The sequence below is a fragment of the Chamaea fasciata genome, unplaced genomic scaffold, assembly GCF_029207755.1.
Source record: "Chamaea fasciata isolate MVZ Bird 193981 ecotype frontalis unplaced genomic scaffold, bChaFas1.0.hap1 SCAF_9, whole genome shotgun sequence".
In the NCBI taxonomy this organism is placed as follows: domain Eukaryota; kingdom Metazoa; phylum Chordata; class Aves; order Passeriformes; family Sylviidae; genus Chamaea; species Chamaea fasciata.
Genome location: NW_027094094.1, coordinates 2,504,402 through 2,520,367, shown reverse-complemented (window position 1 = coordinate 2,520,367; position 15,966 = coordinate 2,504,402). Strand labels below are relative to the sequence as shown.

The window sequence follows — 15,966 nt, the reverse complement described above, 5'->3', positions numbered from 1 at the left end:
CCGAAGGCTCTGGGGCTGTGGGTGCAGCTCTTGGCACTGTGCTGGCACCAACAGAAGTTCGTAAAAGGGTGAATCCATTTCTTTAAAGCCTTTTTTTTCCTTCTAAAGGCAAGATGCAATGTGGAGTTCTGGCTGTTCTGGATGGTGGTTGTTATTTGGCCTCAAAATTGCTTTTTAATCAGAGGAACGTGCTCAGAATCCCAACACTGCTGATTCTTAACGTCGCACAAAAGCCACATCACAGAACCATGGAATGGTTTGGGTGGGAAGGGATTTTAAATCCCATCCAGATCCACTCCTGCCATGGGCAGGAACACCTTCCACTATCCCAGGCTGCTCCACCCTCATCCAACCCGGCCTTGGACATTCCAGGGATCCAGGGGCGGCCACAGCTTCTCTGGGAATTCCATCCCAGCCCCTCCTCACCCTCCCAGAGAACAATTCCCAGTTCCCAATGTCCCGTGTAAACCTGTTGTCATTTTCCCCACCTGGAAAATTAAATTCGAGATGAATTTAGGGTAGGGGGTGATATAAAAGTGGATTTTTATTGAAGGCTTTCGGGGGCAGTCATGGAAAGATGTCTACAAAAGTCTGACCTCACAGTGGTGAGTACATTTTTATGGGTTTTAGGAAATTAGCATAATTGATGAAAGTACTAATTAGGAGGACAGGTGGTGATGCAGTTTTCTCCAGGTTAAGTCCCTTTTCTGGAGTTAGGCACTGTTCTTTGTCCATGAAATGTATCTTGAAGAGTTGTTCTCAACCGTGCTAGTTAGGAAGAACCAAGATAAGATAAGGGCCTTGCATTTCTCAGGGCTTGGAGTTCTGGAATTAGTTTTGGTTTTTTGTCTAGGAAAAAGTCATGGGAAATTATCGGGAAAATTAGCCATTGATATAATAGGTTACAGAGCTCCAAATACCTGTCCAGAGAATACAGAGGACATGTAAAAGGAAAAAAGGCAAAAACCAAAGTGGCATCAAACCCACCCTCCTTCAGCTGTGCAGAGGAATTCATACAAAGCAAAATGTTCATTTGGTGTGCTCTTCCTTATGGGAAAAAACCCCACTCCTGGTTTATATTTGCTCTTATCCTCTCTCAGAGAAGCAATTCCTGATTTTCATTTCCCCTCTTCAAACCTTCTGGAAGCCGACATTCAAATTGTCCCAGCTCTGAACCTGAGACCTGTAAAATGTTTCGGTTTTTTGTTTGTTCATTTTTTTTTTTTCCCCCAAGCTATTGATCAGCTCCTAAAAGCTCTGACTAAAGATACAACATTTAAAATCTGCAGGTGAGTTGGGGCAGGCCTTTATTTACTGAGGACATAAAGAACAGTCAATAGCTGCCCTCAGAGGGACGGGGCTCTGCTCTTTATAGGCAAAGCCGTAAACGCTCTGTGCTGGTGCCAGCTTGGTTTGGGTTTTACTGTTTAAAGTTGTTTTCATTGGGACATTTTTTTAAAGTTTAAAGTTGTTTTCAGTTGGGACATTTTCATTCATCTCTGTAGCCCTGCAAACAGCTGGAACTGGATGATCTTAAAGGCCCCTCCCAACCCAAACCATTCTATGATTTATTGATCTTTAAATGCACAATAATTCCAGATTTCCATACTTTACTTGCTGGGGTAAGGCTGACTCGTTAAGCTGATGAAAAATGGTCCTTGGATGTAAGTATTTAAAAATGAGCTGATTTTTGGGTGATGAGTTTGAAATCCTGATCTCTCAACTGCCACATTCAGCTCTGCTTGGTTTTAGCATCTTTACAATTCTCAGTCTTCACTGGTTATAGTGATATATTCATTTTCTAGTTGGATTTAATTCTTGATTAATTTTTCTCAAAGCACTTTCTCGTTACTGATTATTTTTAGCTTTTCAGAGATGATTTTTACATATTTTCTATTATTTCCTTCTTTGAGTGATCCTGTTAGAATTCCCTGAAAGCCCCAAGAACACTCCATGGCGTCCCAGTGTTTCGTTTCCATCTGGCAGTTTCAGAGCTCTTTAGCCAGGATTGAATTATGCGAGTGTTAGAACAGCATAAATTCAATTATTTCTGTAAAAATTAAACTCCTCATGAAAGAATTCTGTTGTTGACACCTCAGGGCTTTGGACTTTCACTTTCTTGTTTTCACATAATTTTCTACACAAACACTTGCATGGAATTTGTCTCCTCCACACCAGCAAGGATTTCATTTCTGGCACAACATTTCCATGCAGATTTTAGGCAGTGAGGTTGATTTTCAGTGCAGACTTCCTGAAAAACAGAGCTTCCATCAGTTTTAACTCCTAGGAATGATTTGAGAGCACAGTCTGGATACCAGGAGAAGGAGAGCAGAGTTCTAGGTGATGATGTTTTCCTTGTGCCTTGCAGCGTTTTGAGGAAGCTGCTTTTTTTTTGCCTTCCTCCTAAAAATAATTTGGAAAGTATTCCAGTGTAGGAGAGAGACCAAAAACTTTGTCCTTCGTTAGTAAACAAGTTTTTATATTTTGATTAAAAAAATCTTTCAAATGTCAAGTTTTTCACAAAGCAAAGTTTCCTACAGAAAGTCCGTCGCCTTTTTAGAGAAATGAAAGTTGGGTTTGGCCTGGTGTAGATCCCAGGGGTTATTCCTGGAGTTTCAGATGTTTGGGATGTGATGTCCACTGAGGAGGAGCCGTTGCTCCAGAGCTTCACCCTTTGTACCTCAGATCCTGGATTTTCTGTTTCCACGTGGATGTGCAGAGCTTGGGCATGCCATGAAATCCCAGAATCCCAGACTGGTCTGGGTTGGAATTTATGGGTTAAATCCCGAAAAATTCCCTGGGCAGGGACACCTCCCACAATCCCAGGGTGCTCCAAGGCCTGTCCAACCTGGCCTTGAAGATCCTGGAGCCAGGATGGATGTAGGTGAGTTCAGTTCCTCTGTCTGCATCTCCCCTTGGAAAGGAGATCTCATCTCCAGTTTTTCACACATTTTTCCGTATTATTTTCAGGAGACTTTCATTTTCTCACAGGTTTGTTGGTTGTTTTTTTTTTTTTTTAGCATTCTGGGCACAACGTGAGCTTAACCTCAATTAACACTCCCAAGTATTAAAATATCTTAATGAAGAAGAGCCATTTTGCTGACATGGACTGGCAGGAACTAAGAATAGGCTGCAATTTTCAGAGCAGCCTAAGGGGATTACACCCTCCAAATCCCTGTGGAACACAGAATTTGTGCACCTGCTGGAGGCTTTTTTTAAAAAAATTACCAACTTTAACATCAAAGTCTTTGCATTTGAATTTTTTTTCTTTTTGTTTGTATAAACTAGAGACACCCCATTGAGCTGAGAGAGGGAAGCTTAGATCTGTGTATGCTGATCTTTTAAAAATTTCTTTTTTATTAAAAACAAAGGAAAAACTCCCGTAAAGATGTTGAAGGATAGATCTGTTAGATCTGGATGTCCTCCCTTCTCTGCTGGGAGTCAGGGAATACTTGATATTAATTGAGTCCCCTAATGGCAGGATTTTCCAGAAGTGGCTGTGATGATCCTGGTGCTCCTCACACTTTTGATGGATTATCAGCAGCAAGGAGGATGAACAGACATCAAGAATAATTTTTTTTTTTTTTGGAGTTGATGTTTGCTATTTAAATATAGCGAAACAAATGATCTTAAGGCCTTTGAAGTGTGTTTGAAGTGACAGTTCTGGCCTTGCTCAGAGGAAATGCAGGCCCTGCTTCTCCTGAATCTTTGGATTAATTGGAGTTGTTTTATTATTTCCTAGAGCTGCTGGGACAATTCATAACACAGCTGGTTAAACCCACTGAGCCCAGAATCCCAGAGGGGTTTGGGTTGGAAAGGATCTTAAAACCCACCCCCTGCCATGGGAACACCTTCCACAGACCAGGTTGCTCCAAGCCCCATCCAACCTGGCCCAATGCTGCCCATCTTTAGAGAAAAAATGCTTTACAAATCAACAGCTGGATGGAGAGCTTCTCAAAATCTTTGTTTCCCGCTCCAAAATATCACAGAAGTGATAATTCCAGTAACTGTGCTTCAAGAGAAAATTGGCATTATTGTCGTTATGAACAGAATCTGCCTTTTGGCACAACAAAACGACTCCGCTTTGTCATGAGAGCTTTAGTTGTCCTTCTGACTTGAGTAAGTCATTTTTCAGCCATGTAAAATGCAGGGAAAAAAAAAATCTCTTGTATATCTTCTGCATCTTATTTTAGGTTAAAACAAATCCTGCTTAGCCCTAGAGGTTTATTCTGCCCTAGGAAAGATTTACCACTTTAGCTCAATGGGGAAACTCATACAAATGCATTTGTGTCAGCAAAATCAGGTTTGTAGTGGATGAAAACCTCTGCTTCCTTTAAGAACTTCAGATTCTGCTCCCAGACCAGGTCTGGGCAGGTCTAAACCACCTTGGGCCAGCCTTTGGCTCCTACAAAGGTGTTCTGAAAAATCACTTTCGTTTTAACCTTTTCGCTGCTGTGTTTTCCTGCAGTTGATAATTAACCAATTAGCAGTCTGCATTTAGAGATGATAAAAAGCAGGATGGATATTGTGCTTCGAGGAATTACCTTGAGGCTCTTCTGGATGCAAAGATGGATTTGTTCCATGTGTTTCAGGGTCTGGTGTGCTTGGGTTATTTTTGGTTTTCGTCCTAACTTATTTTTCTGTTTTCTGTGGTTTTGTTGTTTTTTTTCCTGTTTCCCTTTGTTTTGTTTTCCCCCGGGAGCACTCGGAGATCACACAGGTCTAAGTGATCCCAGCTTTGTGCTCCTGGGTGGTTTTCTAGTAAGGATTAACTAAACCTTCATGAGAACAGTTTTCTTCTCTCCAAAGCTCATCCCATTCCACCCCCTGCCCTGGACAGGGACAACTTCCACAATCCCAGGTTGCTCCAAAGCCCATCCAACCTGACACTCCCACACTGAACACTCTGCTCTCTCTTTTTTATTTCAAGGCTGATATTACTGACTTGGCTTCTGAAAAAAAAACCAAAAAAAATCCTTTGCCATGTACAGGAAGTCAATGGTGAGGTTTTTCAGGCTCTTTCCAAGACAGTGGTTTGTCTTTTGCTGCATCCTGACAGTTGGAAGCAGATGAGTAATTTGCTTTTTGAGGTATTTGCGCTGTGGGCGTACAGCACGACTCCCACAACAGCAATTCAAGTGCTTTCACCCTGTAAATACATTTTGTATTATACTCAGGTTAGTCAGGGAGTGGGGGTTTTTTTAATAAATATACATTTTAATAGGACTGTTGAATTATTAAAAAAAAAAAACCACCACAGTGAGAATGAAGAGAATTAAAATGTATTTCAAGTGAAATCACAAAATCTTACAGGAATTAGGTGTGTGCGAGGTCAAACATCTCTCCTGAATATTTGTGCCTCTGTTGCCTCATTAGAAAAATCAGGAGGCTAATGAAAATGTCAGCTCGTGGTGTTAATAACAATTCAGGGAATTTGCTGTGGTGGGACAGCAGCTGCATTGCTGGTGTGGAATTCCTAGGCCAGGCTGGTTCTGTGGGAGCACAGTGCAGTAGTGAGGCTGGGATGAGCTCTGTTCCTTCCCCCTCCATCCCAAATCTCTGCTGTGCTTTCCCCCAGTGGAGGATTCAGGACTGGAGTTGGGGTGGTTACCTGGATGCCTGGAGCCTCCTGAGCCAGCAGCTCATCATCAGATCTGCTGCACCCACCCGTCCTTTCCTGCAGCTTCAGGTGTTCCTCTTCCCACTGCTCTTACACACCCAAATCCATTTTATATTTCTATTTCTATTTTATATTTCATTTTGTGTGTGTCACCTTTGGGAGCAGCTGGGGTGATGTGTGAAATGGTGGAAATCCTTGTGCCCTCACAGCTCCTGCTGCTCCCAACCCTGAGCTGAGGAGTTCCTGCTACTAAAACACAACCCCTGGGGTTCCGCTTGGCTTGGACTTCGAAACTGAGGCCGCTCCCAGGAGTTGTTCCTTATGAAGGAGGGAAGATGGGAGAAATCAAAACCTGTGCTATTATTTCATCATTTTGCTGTGATTAAGATTTCAGTGCAAGCTCAAATGCCCTTTGTGTGTTGTATCTCTAAGCCTACACTGGCTTCAAATAATAACTGCAGCAGCCAGACTTGTTTGAAATTCCAAACGTTGTGCAGTAGCATAAAATTAAAAGAGGGAGGAGGAGGATTGCTGGCCACTGATCCTGGTGTTTGTGTGGAGCCAGTGCTTGGTGCTCCAGGAGGCCTGGACGTGGCACTCAGGGCTCTGGGCTGGTGACAAGGTGGGGAGCAGGCATAGCTTGAACTCGGTGGTCCTGGAGGTCTTTTCCCACCTAAATGATTCTGGGATTCATACTTGCAGGAAGGATGGGAAAATGGATGGAGATAAAACCAAAAAAACCAGCTGGAAGGATCATGGAAGTGCTGAACTCTGCCTCTTGCAGCCTGAGCAGGTCCCAGTACTTTGTGTTTTCTCATTTCCTTGGGTAAAGGGAATTTGAGGAGAATCCACAGACCAGGAGTGTGGCGGTTGCTTGACTTTCGTCCACAGTTCCAGGTCCCGTCCCTGGAATCCCTTCACAGCTTGCGTGGATGACAATAAAGTAAACAAACCTCTTTATTTTTCAAACAAATGACCTAACTCGCGCCAGGTTCAAACCATTCCACAGGATAAACTTCCTTCTTAATGCCAGAATACCTCTGCTGGCCTCTGCAATCCAGCCTCTCATCCTGAGGAGTTACTGGACCACACACAGCTTCCGTGGCTTTAAACTGCAAAAAGGTTGATGGAGATGGGATTTTGGGAAGGAATTCTTCCCCTTGGAAGTGCCCAAGGACAGGTTGAATGGGCCTTGGAGCAATCTGGGATAGTGGAAGGTGTCCCTGCCCACGGCAGAGGTGGAATAAAATGAACTTCAAGGTCCTTTCCAAGCCAAACCATTCTGGGATTCTCTGATACTGGAATCAAGGGAAAAAAAAATCCCAGTGTTCCCCCATATGGTTGTGTCTGTCCTCTTCTGCTTGGTTCATGCAGTGAGTAATGGGGCAGAGATCATCCCCCATCATCTTCCTGTTAGGAAAAGAGGTCCAGACACATCTGGGAATGTTTGGAGGGATCTCCAGCCTCCCTTGGAATGGCAGTTTTCCTCCTGGTTGACCTGGAGCACTGATCCCTCTGTGATGTGCAAAAACCATCACAAAAAGCTCAGGATTGTCCCAATTTCACTGAAATATTTTACTGACTACTGTTTAACAAGGAAAAAAAAACGGTTCCATGGCAGGGAACTACTCATCCATCTTCAAAATTCCTCTGCTTTGGCAAAGCTCAAAGCAAAACCTGTAAGAGCTGTGGGACGGTGTGGACACCTCAGTTTTGGTGAGGTGTGAGTGAGAGCCAGAGGTGGGATCAGGGAGAACGGACACATCCATGGCTGGATGGACGCATCCATGCCTGGGAGCTCCTCACTTCCCTCTCCCTCAGGCCACAGATCCCAGGATGTGTGGGTTGGGAGGGACCTTAAAGATCATCTCCTTCCAAGCCCCAGAGACCTGAATCCAGCTCAGGACTCCATCATCTCCCAGTTTTTCACCTTCACCTTCCGAAATGTGCTACGCAGGAGCTTTTCAAAGCCTGTCCCAAATCTGGAACCTGGGGTAGCTGGAGCCTCTGCAGTTTAAAAACAAAGCAGCCCTGTCTTCAGACAAGTCTTTTTCCTCCTTTTTTGTCATTTTTCCTCAGTCAGGATAAGAGATAATTGTACCTTTGTGCCAGCACAGGGGCTCAGGAGGAGGTGTCAATTAGAAATCACTTGTTTCATCTCCCGGTGAAGGAACAGCAGCGAGAAATTTAACACTGTAAAGCTCATTTTGGTCCCATTTTTACAGGCTCGTGGCTCTGCATTCTGACACTGCCAACAGCCAAACTGCACTTATTAAAGGATTATTCTAATTGTGAAAACTTGATAATTCCTTACCTTCAATCATCCTCTTTTTTATCTTTTAAAAAAAAGACTGATTTAGCAGGAAAACTCTCCTTGCAGGTGTTTGATTTGGTGACATTGGGAAGCTTCTGATCTATGGTAATTCCTACGGATATATTTAGCAAAAATATTGTTTGCTCACAACTTTTTTTTTTTAGTTTCTCATTAATAGACGCCATCAGTGTTTCCAGATTTGAATTGTGAGGTTTTGCTGTTATTGGCCTTTGTTGTCCTTGCAGCCAATCTGCTGGAAAAGTCCTGAACCTTAATTTCACTTTGAAGCTGCAGATCCCAGGCTGGAACAGGGAGGAGTGGTGGGGAATGACATTTCTCCTCGGTTTTAAAGTCCGGTGAATAGCAACCAGATAGAAATCAAATTATTTTTCTCAGTATTTCAAATACCATTCCATTGAATTGTTCCTGTTCAGTATATGCAGATAAAAAGCTGGACTATATTAGCAAAATAAGTTCTATTTTCTGAGATTCAGAACATTCCTAATGGCATTTTTTGAGGAGAAAACAGAATATTAACACCAAGTAACTCTGCTAAAATGATTATTCCTTCTTTTTTTTTTTTTTTAATGTTGGTTCCACATTCTGGTTGTGGTTAAGTGTTCACTTTTTCCTTTTTTTTCCCCTCATTTCCTTGCTGAAAGCCTCCCACCACTGTATTCCTCACAGAGGATTGATAGAAAGTGGCTCTGACAGCAGGGTTATTTAAGAGCTCTTTATCTTCAGTGTTGTAGTACCCAGGTACTCTGAATTATTACACATTAATGTTCCAGGATGTCTGTGAACTGTGAGACTTTGCCCTTTTTATCCACTCTGACAATCTGATCTGAAAGTTGGATTATCAGCCCCAGAATAAATGTGTCCGACTCTAATGAAAAATCTGATCAAAAAATATAAATCTCATCCTGGTTTGAAGGCCTGTGAGATCCTGTGCTCTGAGGTACTCCTGGTACCTGCCTTTGGAGAGCCAGCTCCAGACGGGTTTTAGGGAGCTAATTCAGAAAAAAATGGAATTTCAGGTTAAAAAAAATGGAACTTGCAGTTTAAAAAATGGAATTTGCGGTTAAAAAAGTGAAATTTCAGGTTAAAAAATGGATTTTGAGGTTAAACCCTGGGTGATGCTGGAGTATTTACCTTCTGGATATTTCAGTGATTAGTCTTACAGGATCAGCTTTCATTGGTTGGTTGGTTTGGGATTTTTTTTACGTGAGAGAATTTTGGATGAGAGGCATCAAGGGGATCCTATAGGCTGGTAGCAGGTGTTGGAATAACCCCCATGGAGTTTTGGAATTTAATGGAATAGTTCCAGTGGTGAGGTGTCAGTGTGTGCCTGCTCTGCTCCAGCTGTGCTTGGGGGAGCAGGAAAGGGCTGGTGCAGAGCTTGGAAACCCAAATTTCTTACGGTGAGGGCAGGTAAATGGACTTTTGGTGTCTTAGTGCTGCTCCTGCTTTGGGTTGAGTGAGGCCCAAGGATCACAAGCTCCACAAAGCTCTGATTTGTGCAAAAATTTACCCCTTTTTCTTGACTAAGGAAGATGCATCCAAAGAGACTTCCTGGCTGTGCCTCAGGAAGGTGGATTGTTCCAGTTTCCCAGGTGTTTTGGGTGTGTCTGTGTTTGGGAACGGTCTGTAAATGATGCACACCCCAAAATACAGCAGCTCCGGTGAGAGGAAAGAGGGGAGAATTTAGGAGGTGGTTTTGGGGATAGTGAAATGAGTGTGAGCATTTCAGAGGTGACTGCAGGCAGAATGGATGGATGGAAAAAGGTCACAGCAGGAAATAAAGGCTCTCGTCACACTCCTCTTCCCGAGCTCTTCTTACAGTGTCCCAAAACCCGGAGTCACTCAGAACGTGACACCATTTGTGCATCCCAGATGCAATTTGCACTATTCTTTCTGCTTTCCATGGATTTATTTCTAGTGAGCTGTCTTTTGTAGTTAAGCTTATCTATTGTTTCCCTCCATTTCCAGGTTTTCCCTTAGAAACGATCTTGTTAAACCTTCCCTTTGCCAGGGCTGTAACTGAAGGGAAAAAAAAAAAGCAAAACAAAACCAACGAGGGGGGAAATCCCAAACCAAGCCCTGTCATCCCTGCAGCTGGCACATCACTCCCAAAGGCCGTGCTTTCAGAAACTCTGCTCTTGGGAACTCTTCTAAGCTGCTTTTTCTCCGTAAAGGAGAAATAAGGAACCGCAGTTTTGGAAGGTGGGGGGTGGATGGACGGAGTTGGACAGCAGAGCTTGTTCCTGCCGTGGTTTGCTCTGGCTCCTTGGTGTGCTCTGAAGAGCTGGGCTGGCTCCTGGAAGGGAGCAGAGCAAACAACCCAGGCAATAATTGCTTTGGCTCCCTGGCTTTGATTTGCCGTCGCTGCTGAGCGGGAGGAGCACTTTGGGGTGACCTTGAGGACGGGAGTGCTGGCAGCGCTGCTCAGGCAGGGTGAGGATGCTCCCTGCTCTCCTCTTCCCTTGGGTGCAAACCTCCGTCCGGACACACAAGGTGGGCTTGTTTTCTGCTCACGAATGCGAGGCACAGAAATCCCACCGTCATTGAAAAACGTGCGGTGACATTTAAATTCCATCCATGACAATGTGTTCTCTCAAAGCCTCTTTCGAAGGAGTTTGTTGAGAGCTCTTTAAATTCCTGAACCAGTGCTGACTAATAGAGGGATATAAATTAGCTCTGAAACGGGTTCATTTCACTCTTGTCTAATGCCTAGCATTTGGCCTGGCAGAGTCAAAATACTGTGACTTGTTTTGGTGTGGCAAATTGAGCACTTTGTTTATTAAAATCGCTGATTTGTTGTATAACGAGGAGGGCCCAGATTACTGTTCCTTCCACGGCAAGGATTTAAAGGGCAGGTCACTGCTGTTCTCCAGCAGCAAAGTAATTCTGATTATGTGCTCATCTTCTGGTCTGAATTTCACAGATCTTCGTTAGCCAGGTTTTAGAATGATTAACTTGCCTTTCCTTGCAGTCCTGTCAGCCTCAGTGATGCTCCACACATTTGGCTTCCTAAATTCTCCATCTGAACACGGGCAAATATGCCTGTAAAGTGAGATGGCTGATGATTTATCAGAATAAAACCGGGTTTGTGTTGTAAAGCTGCACCCTGCATCATGTAATATTCAATGTTTTGTTTTTTTTAACTCCGAGCTGGGACTCTTAATTGAAGCTGCAGCTCTGCACTTCCTTCATGCATGACTTAAGGCATCCAGCAATGTTTGCTGGGATGTAATTTGCCTTTTTTTTTTTGTTTTTCTGGGTTTTTTTGGTAGAAGCTTCCACACCGAGAGGTAGAACAGCCATTTTGCCCAAGATTTAGTAAATAACGATGCACACGATGCAGAATTTTAATAATGCCCCTTGATATTGGAGGGGGATCACAATTTCTGTGTTTCTCCTCCTGCTCCCGTGGCTTTCCCTTTCCCTTCAAGCAGAGTTGAGTGCTGGCTGTTGTTGCTAATTGCAGATGATGAAGCACTGACATTTTCAAAAGCACACATGGATGATAGGCACCCAAAGGATGAGACTGCTGCCTTCAGAGATGCTGCTACAATTCTGCTGCCATCGACTCATTAGGTGATGAATTGCAGTAATAGCAGTTCAGGACCTACAGCATATTAGTGAAAATGAATCCACTGAGCACCAGTCCCATGGCACTGCAACAGCACTTAAAGAACACTGATTTCCTTAAAGGCAGAAAAATCTGATTAAGAAATTCAGTTGGGGCTTTGTTTTTTGCTTTTGGTGGGATTTTTTTTTCTCTTTATTTTTTTTTTTCCTTTACCAGCGGCGTGTTATTTGTATTTGTTTCTTGTAGCGTGTTATTCTAAGGAATTTAAAGCACAACAGAAAAGCAGCTGAGCTCCATAAATACAAAACATCTCTTACTGTTCTAGCAGGTGGAAGATGCTATAATAAACAGTAGAACTATAGCAGAACTTGAATTTCTTGATCTAAACTGACCTAAAACCAGGTTATAACAGGAAAAAAGCTCAACATGCTGGCACTGAGGAGACACGTAATAGTTTACACAGGGTCTGTGGCAAAGATGTTGTAGGATGAATGCAGCACTTGGCAAGAATTACTCTCATAAAAGGATGGGGCAGCCTATTATTGCAGGAGTTGTGTAATTGGAGGGAGCTGGGGATAAAGACAGGCTTGGTGTTAATGATGTGTTGGTGCTTGCAGGAGAACAGAGTGTTCTCCCAGCTCTGGAGGGAGGGATCACTGCAGAAGGTCCCGAGCGCAAAGCTGTGCAGTCTCCTTCCAGATCCTGCCACGAAATCAGAGGGGTCTGGAAGGCAGGGATTGGAAAGTGTCCCTTCTTGTCCTTCCCTCCCCATCTCCACAGCCTCCGTGCCCAGCAGGGAGGGAGCAGGTCTGGGACATGTCTGGAGCATGTGCAGGAGGCTCCAAGTCTCAAGCAGTGCTAATAAATAGGCTCCTCTTGGTCAAATGGAGCCTTGTGAACTCCAGTACACGAGTCTGAGTGTCTCAGAGGCTGTAAAGATATTCTAAACTGGGATTTATGGATAATTTCACCGTTTCAGGGCTAATACAGCTGTGTAAGGCTGACAGCTGCAGAGGAATTATTTGAAGACAGTCCTGGATAGTTTGGCCAAGATCTGTTTTGTGCCAAGGGCAGGGATACACTCCTAACGCTGGCTGCATTAACAGCTCTGCTCTGTCAGGGCAATAAAAAATCTGTATTTGCTGCACCTGTGGCGGTGCTATCTTTGGGAAGGGATAAAATCTGGATATGTGATGGTATGGAGGAAGCAGAGTATTTATAGCAGGTGACTCTGGGGGTGATGTGGGTGTTTGTGCACTCATGGTTCTCGACGAGCGGGTGATGAGTTATGATGATGATGATGAAATAGTTTGCTGTGCTTTGTGATTTGAAAAGCAGCTTGGCACTTCTTGCCAAAGCTCCTGCAGTTTCTCTAAGTTAAGAAAGTCAGGGGAGTTCTTCTTCTGAATAATAATTTTTAAAAAAATAGAATTGTAGAATTGTTTGGGTTGGAAAAGATTTTTAAGGTCGTTGAAACCTGTGTGGCTTGCAGGTAGGCCAAGAAATGTCCCAGTCTGAGGATCCAGGACTTGATAAGGTCCTAGATATTGATAATTGATCAGGATATAAATAATAATACAACCAGCTGTAAAATGAAATGAAAACACAACGGCTGTGTTGACAGCAGGATCCAGCTAAGATGACTTTTTAATGCCAGACATTTTGAGTTTAAGGATTCCCATGATTTCTCCCTTCCTAAAGAAATTTAAATAAAAAAAGGTGTACCTTTCTGAGTCAAACAAAAGCAGGTGCCTCAAGTTGCACGAGCGGCTGGTTTCTTAATTTTAAAGTCCTGATCTCTCCTGGCAAATTGTGATTTAATTACAGAAGTATTTCAAAACACACAAACAGCACAGATACATTTTGAGGTATGTTCTCTGAATAAAGATGAGGGAACTAAGGCGAGTCAGTCTGCAAAATGTTTGTTGAGGTGATCAAAGATGGGTTGAACTGTCCAGGTAAAGACTAAAGGTTGTACTGAGTTACAGTGTCAGTATTTTTAATGCCTCATGGGTTGATCTAAGTAATGAAAGTTGGGGATAAATACCATTTTATTTCTTTCTGCTTGGGTTTGTTGTGCTTAGAGCTCTGTGAGAAGACTTTGGTACTCAAAGTTTTCATTTCATTTCCTTCCGGAAGAAATACCACGAAAAATTCAGGTGAAAGGAAACCAGACAAGATTCATATGCCATTAAGGGAATTATATTAGGAGTTGTAATAATATCCCCTAATCTTAAAAAGGTAAGTCTCTTACAGAATTAAGGTTTTGCTGCTGCTTTTCATGCCGTGTGAGGAATTACGGCTAATGCAAGTTGCTGATGTGAAAACATCCTCGCTAATCCTGTTTGGAGAGCGGCTCGTTCTGCGCTCCTTAGAAAAGGCACAAAAAGATGTATTATGGGCCCTTCGTTAAATAATTACTTAATTACACCCTGGGACTGGCAGATAGCAATCTGAATGCTGCTGGCAGGCTTCTCCTAAAGCAGCAGAACTCCGTGTGAGGAGCGCCACGTGCGCGGCGGCAGGGCCGCGTCGGCGGCAGCAAACTTACAGTGGAAAAGACATTTCAATCAGCTCGTACTCATTAAAAAAAAACATCTACTCACCCTTCCCTGTGAGCTTCTCCCTTCTCTAGCTCCTGTATAACACCCAACAACACTTTGATGGTCTCCTGACTCGAGCTGATCAGGTTCTCCATCATCTGAAGCTGCGCTTTCAAGTCCACAACTTCGGTGTGAGGCACGATTTGTTGGCATTCCTGGCTCACGGCCACGGCCGTCCGGCAGGGCTGGCTCTCCTCCATGGGGGCAACGTTGACCTGCAGGCTCCGGTCGCTACATTCCGGGGCCGGGCACTGCGGCCGTGCCGCGCACGCTCGGGCATCTCCGCCCGGGGCCTGCACCCCGTTCAGCTGCACCGTCCTCTTGTCGTCCTCCTCGGGGCACGGCCCCCAGTCGCCCAGGCCGGGCAGGTCGGGCTGCGAGGCCGGCAGGTAAACGGTGGCCACTTCGGTCTTGAAGACCCTCCCGTGGAGGGGCTGGGCGGCCTCGTCGCTCCCCAGCCGCGCCGTCGCCGCCCTGCCTCGGCCCGGCGGCCTCGCCGGCTCCTCCTCGCCGGGCTCGGCCAAGTTGGGCAGAGAAGAAGGAGGAGGCTCTTTGGGGGAACTGTGCAAATCGCTGCTTTTCCAGGCCTCGGCGCCGTCGTCGTGCGCGGCGCGCTCGGAGATGTGGGAGATGAACTCGGCCGTCTGCAGGCTGCCGGCCTTCCTGCCCCACGCCGCCGCCTCGCCCGGGCCACGGCCCTCCCTGTCCTTCACCTCGATCAGGAACCCGTTGTTCTCGCTCGGTAACGTGTCCACGGTGGAGGCGCTTTTCAGAATATTCCCTTTCTTCCGGTCCAGAGGGAAGGTCTGGTAGCACTTCTTGAGATCAGGGGACGTCTGGACTCCTGTGCTCTTGGTGACGTTGGGGATGGACCTGCGGGCGGGCACCGTCATGTACTTGCGGTAGGCCGTCTTGTAGGCGATGGCCTTGGCCTCCCTCTTGTCAGGGTCCTGCGTGGAGGAGGTGGAGAGCTGCTTGTCCCTCTGCTCGTTCTGGGCCTCGCAGATATCCTTGAACCTCACCTGGAGGGCTTTGTTCCGTTTCTTGATCTGCCGGTTGGGATCCAGCGCGTATTTCATCTCCAGCGCCAGGGAAGCCGCGGGCTCGACGTCGCTGTCCGAGGCGGTGAGTAAGCATTTGCTGGGCTCCTTACTCACCATGATGCCTGCAGCCAAAAAAACAGTGCAAAAAAAGCCTCGAGTTACGGCAGAAATGTTACTTTTCCCCCTGAGGTTTTTGCAATATTTGAGCCGCGTTCCTGTGATCCCGCTGGAATGGCTGCGACTCGCCACCGAGGCGCTGGATTTGGTCAAGTTGCAGCCCTTGGTGGTGTTCTAGAGATTTGTATCTTAATCAAAGATACAAATTATCTTTTTATCTCAATCTGCTGTGAGTACCTGCTCCTCAGAGAGGAGCTTTCCTGGTGCCAGAAGTTTTCCCACAGCTCTTTTCCCAGGATAGGACCGTGGCTGTCATGCCATGGCTTCCCAGGAAGCAATTTCCTTCAGGAATATGTGCTCCCACTAAGCCAGTCCTCTGAATTTACCTGATAGTTACTAAAAACTACAGGGAAGTTGGAAACCAAATGTCTTTGTCCGAGTGAAGAAAAGTTGAGAGCTCTGCCCACCCTTAATTCTCTTTTAATGCAAATGTTTAGTAGCAAAAAGTGTCAAACTGGCATTATTTTTAGAGTCTGCCTGCTTACCAAACACATTTCTGCTGTGTAATGTATTCAGCGTTCTTTGCAAGGAATTAATTGGTCGTTAGAGGTGTCATTATTTGGATTTTTATAAAAAATTTGCACATGGCTACAACTAAATACAGATTAATTATTATT

General features: G+C 44.8%; 2 protein-coding genes across 4 annotated transcripts in view; one reads left to right on the top strand and one right to left on the bottom strand.

The window, feature by feature from the left end:
• Positions 1-15,289, bottom strand: part of INSYN2A (inhibitory synaptic factor 2A) — a 28,530-nt gene extending 13,241 nt beyond the window's left edge. The window contains exon 1 of the mRNA XM_066190725.1: positions 14,133-15,289. Coding sequence (XP_066046822.1) covers positions 14,133-15,289 — 1,157 coding nt within the window. The remainder of the gene's footprint in view (positions 1-14,132) is intronic.
• DOCK1 (dedicator of cytokinesis 1) overlaps positions 1-15,966 on the top strand; it is a 267,474-nt gene that overhangs the window by 101,278 nt on the left and 150,230 nt on the right. The gene's annotated exons all lie outside the window — the stretch shown is intronic.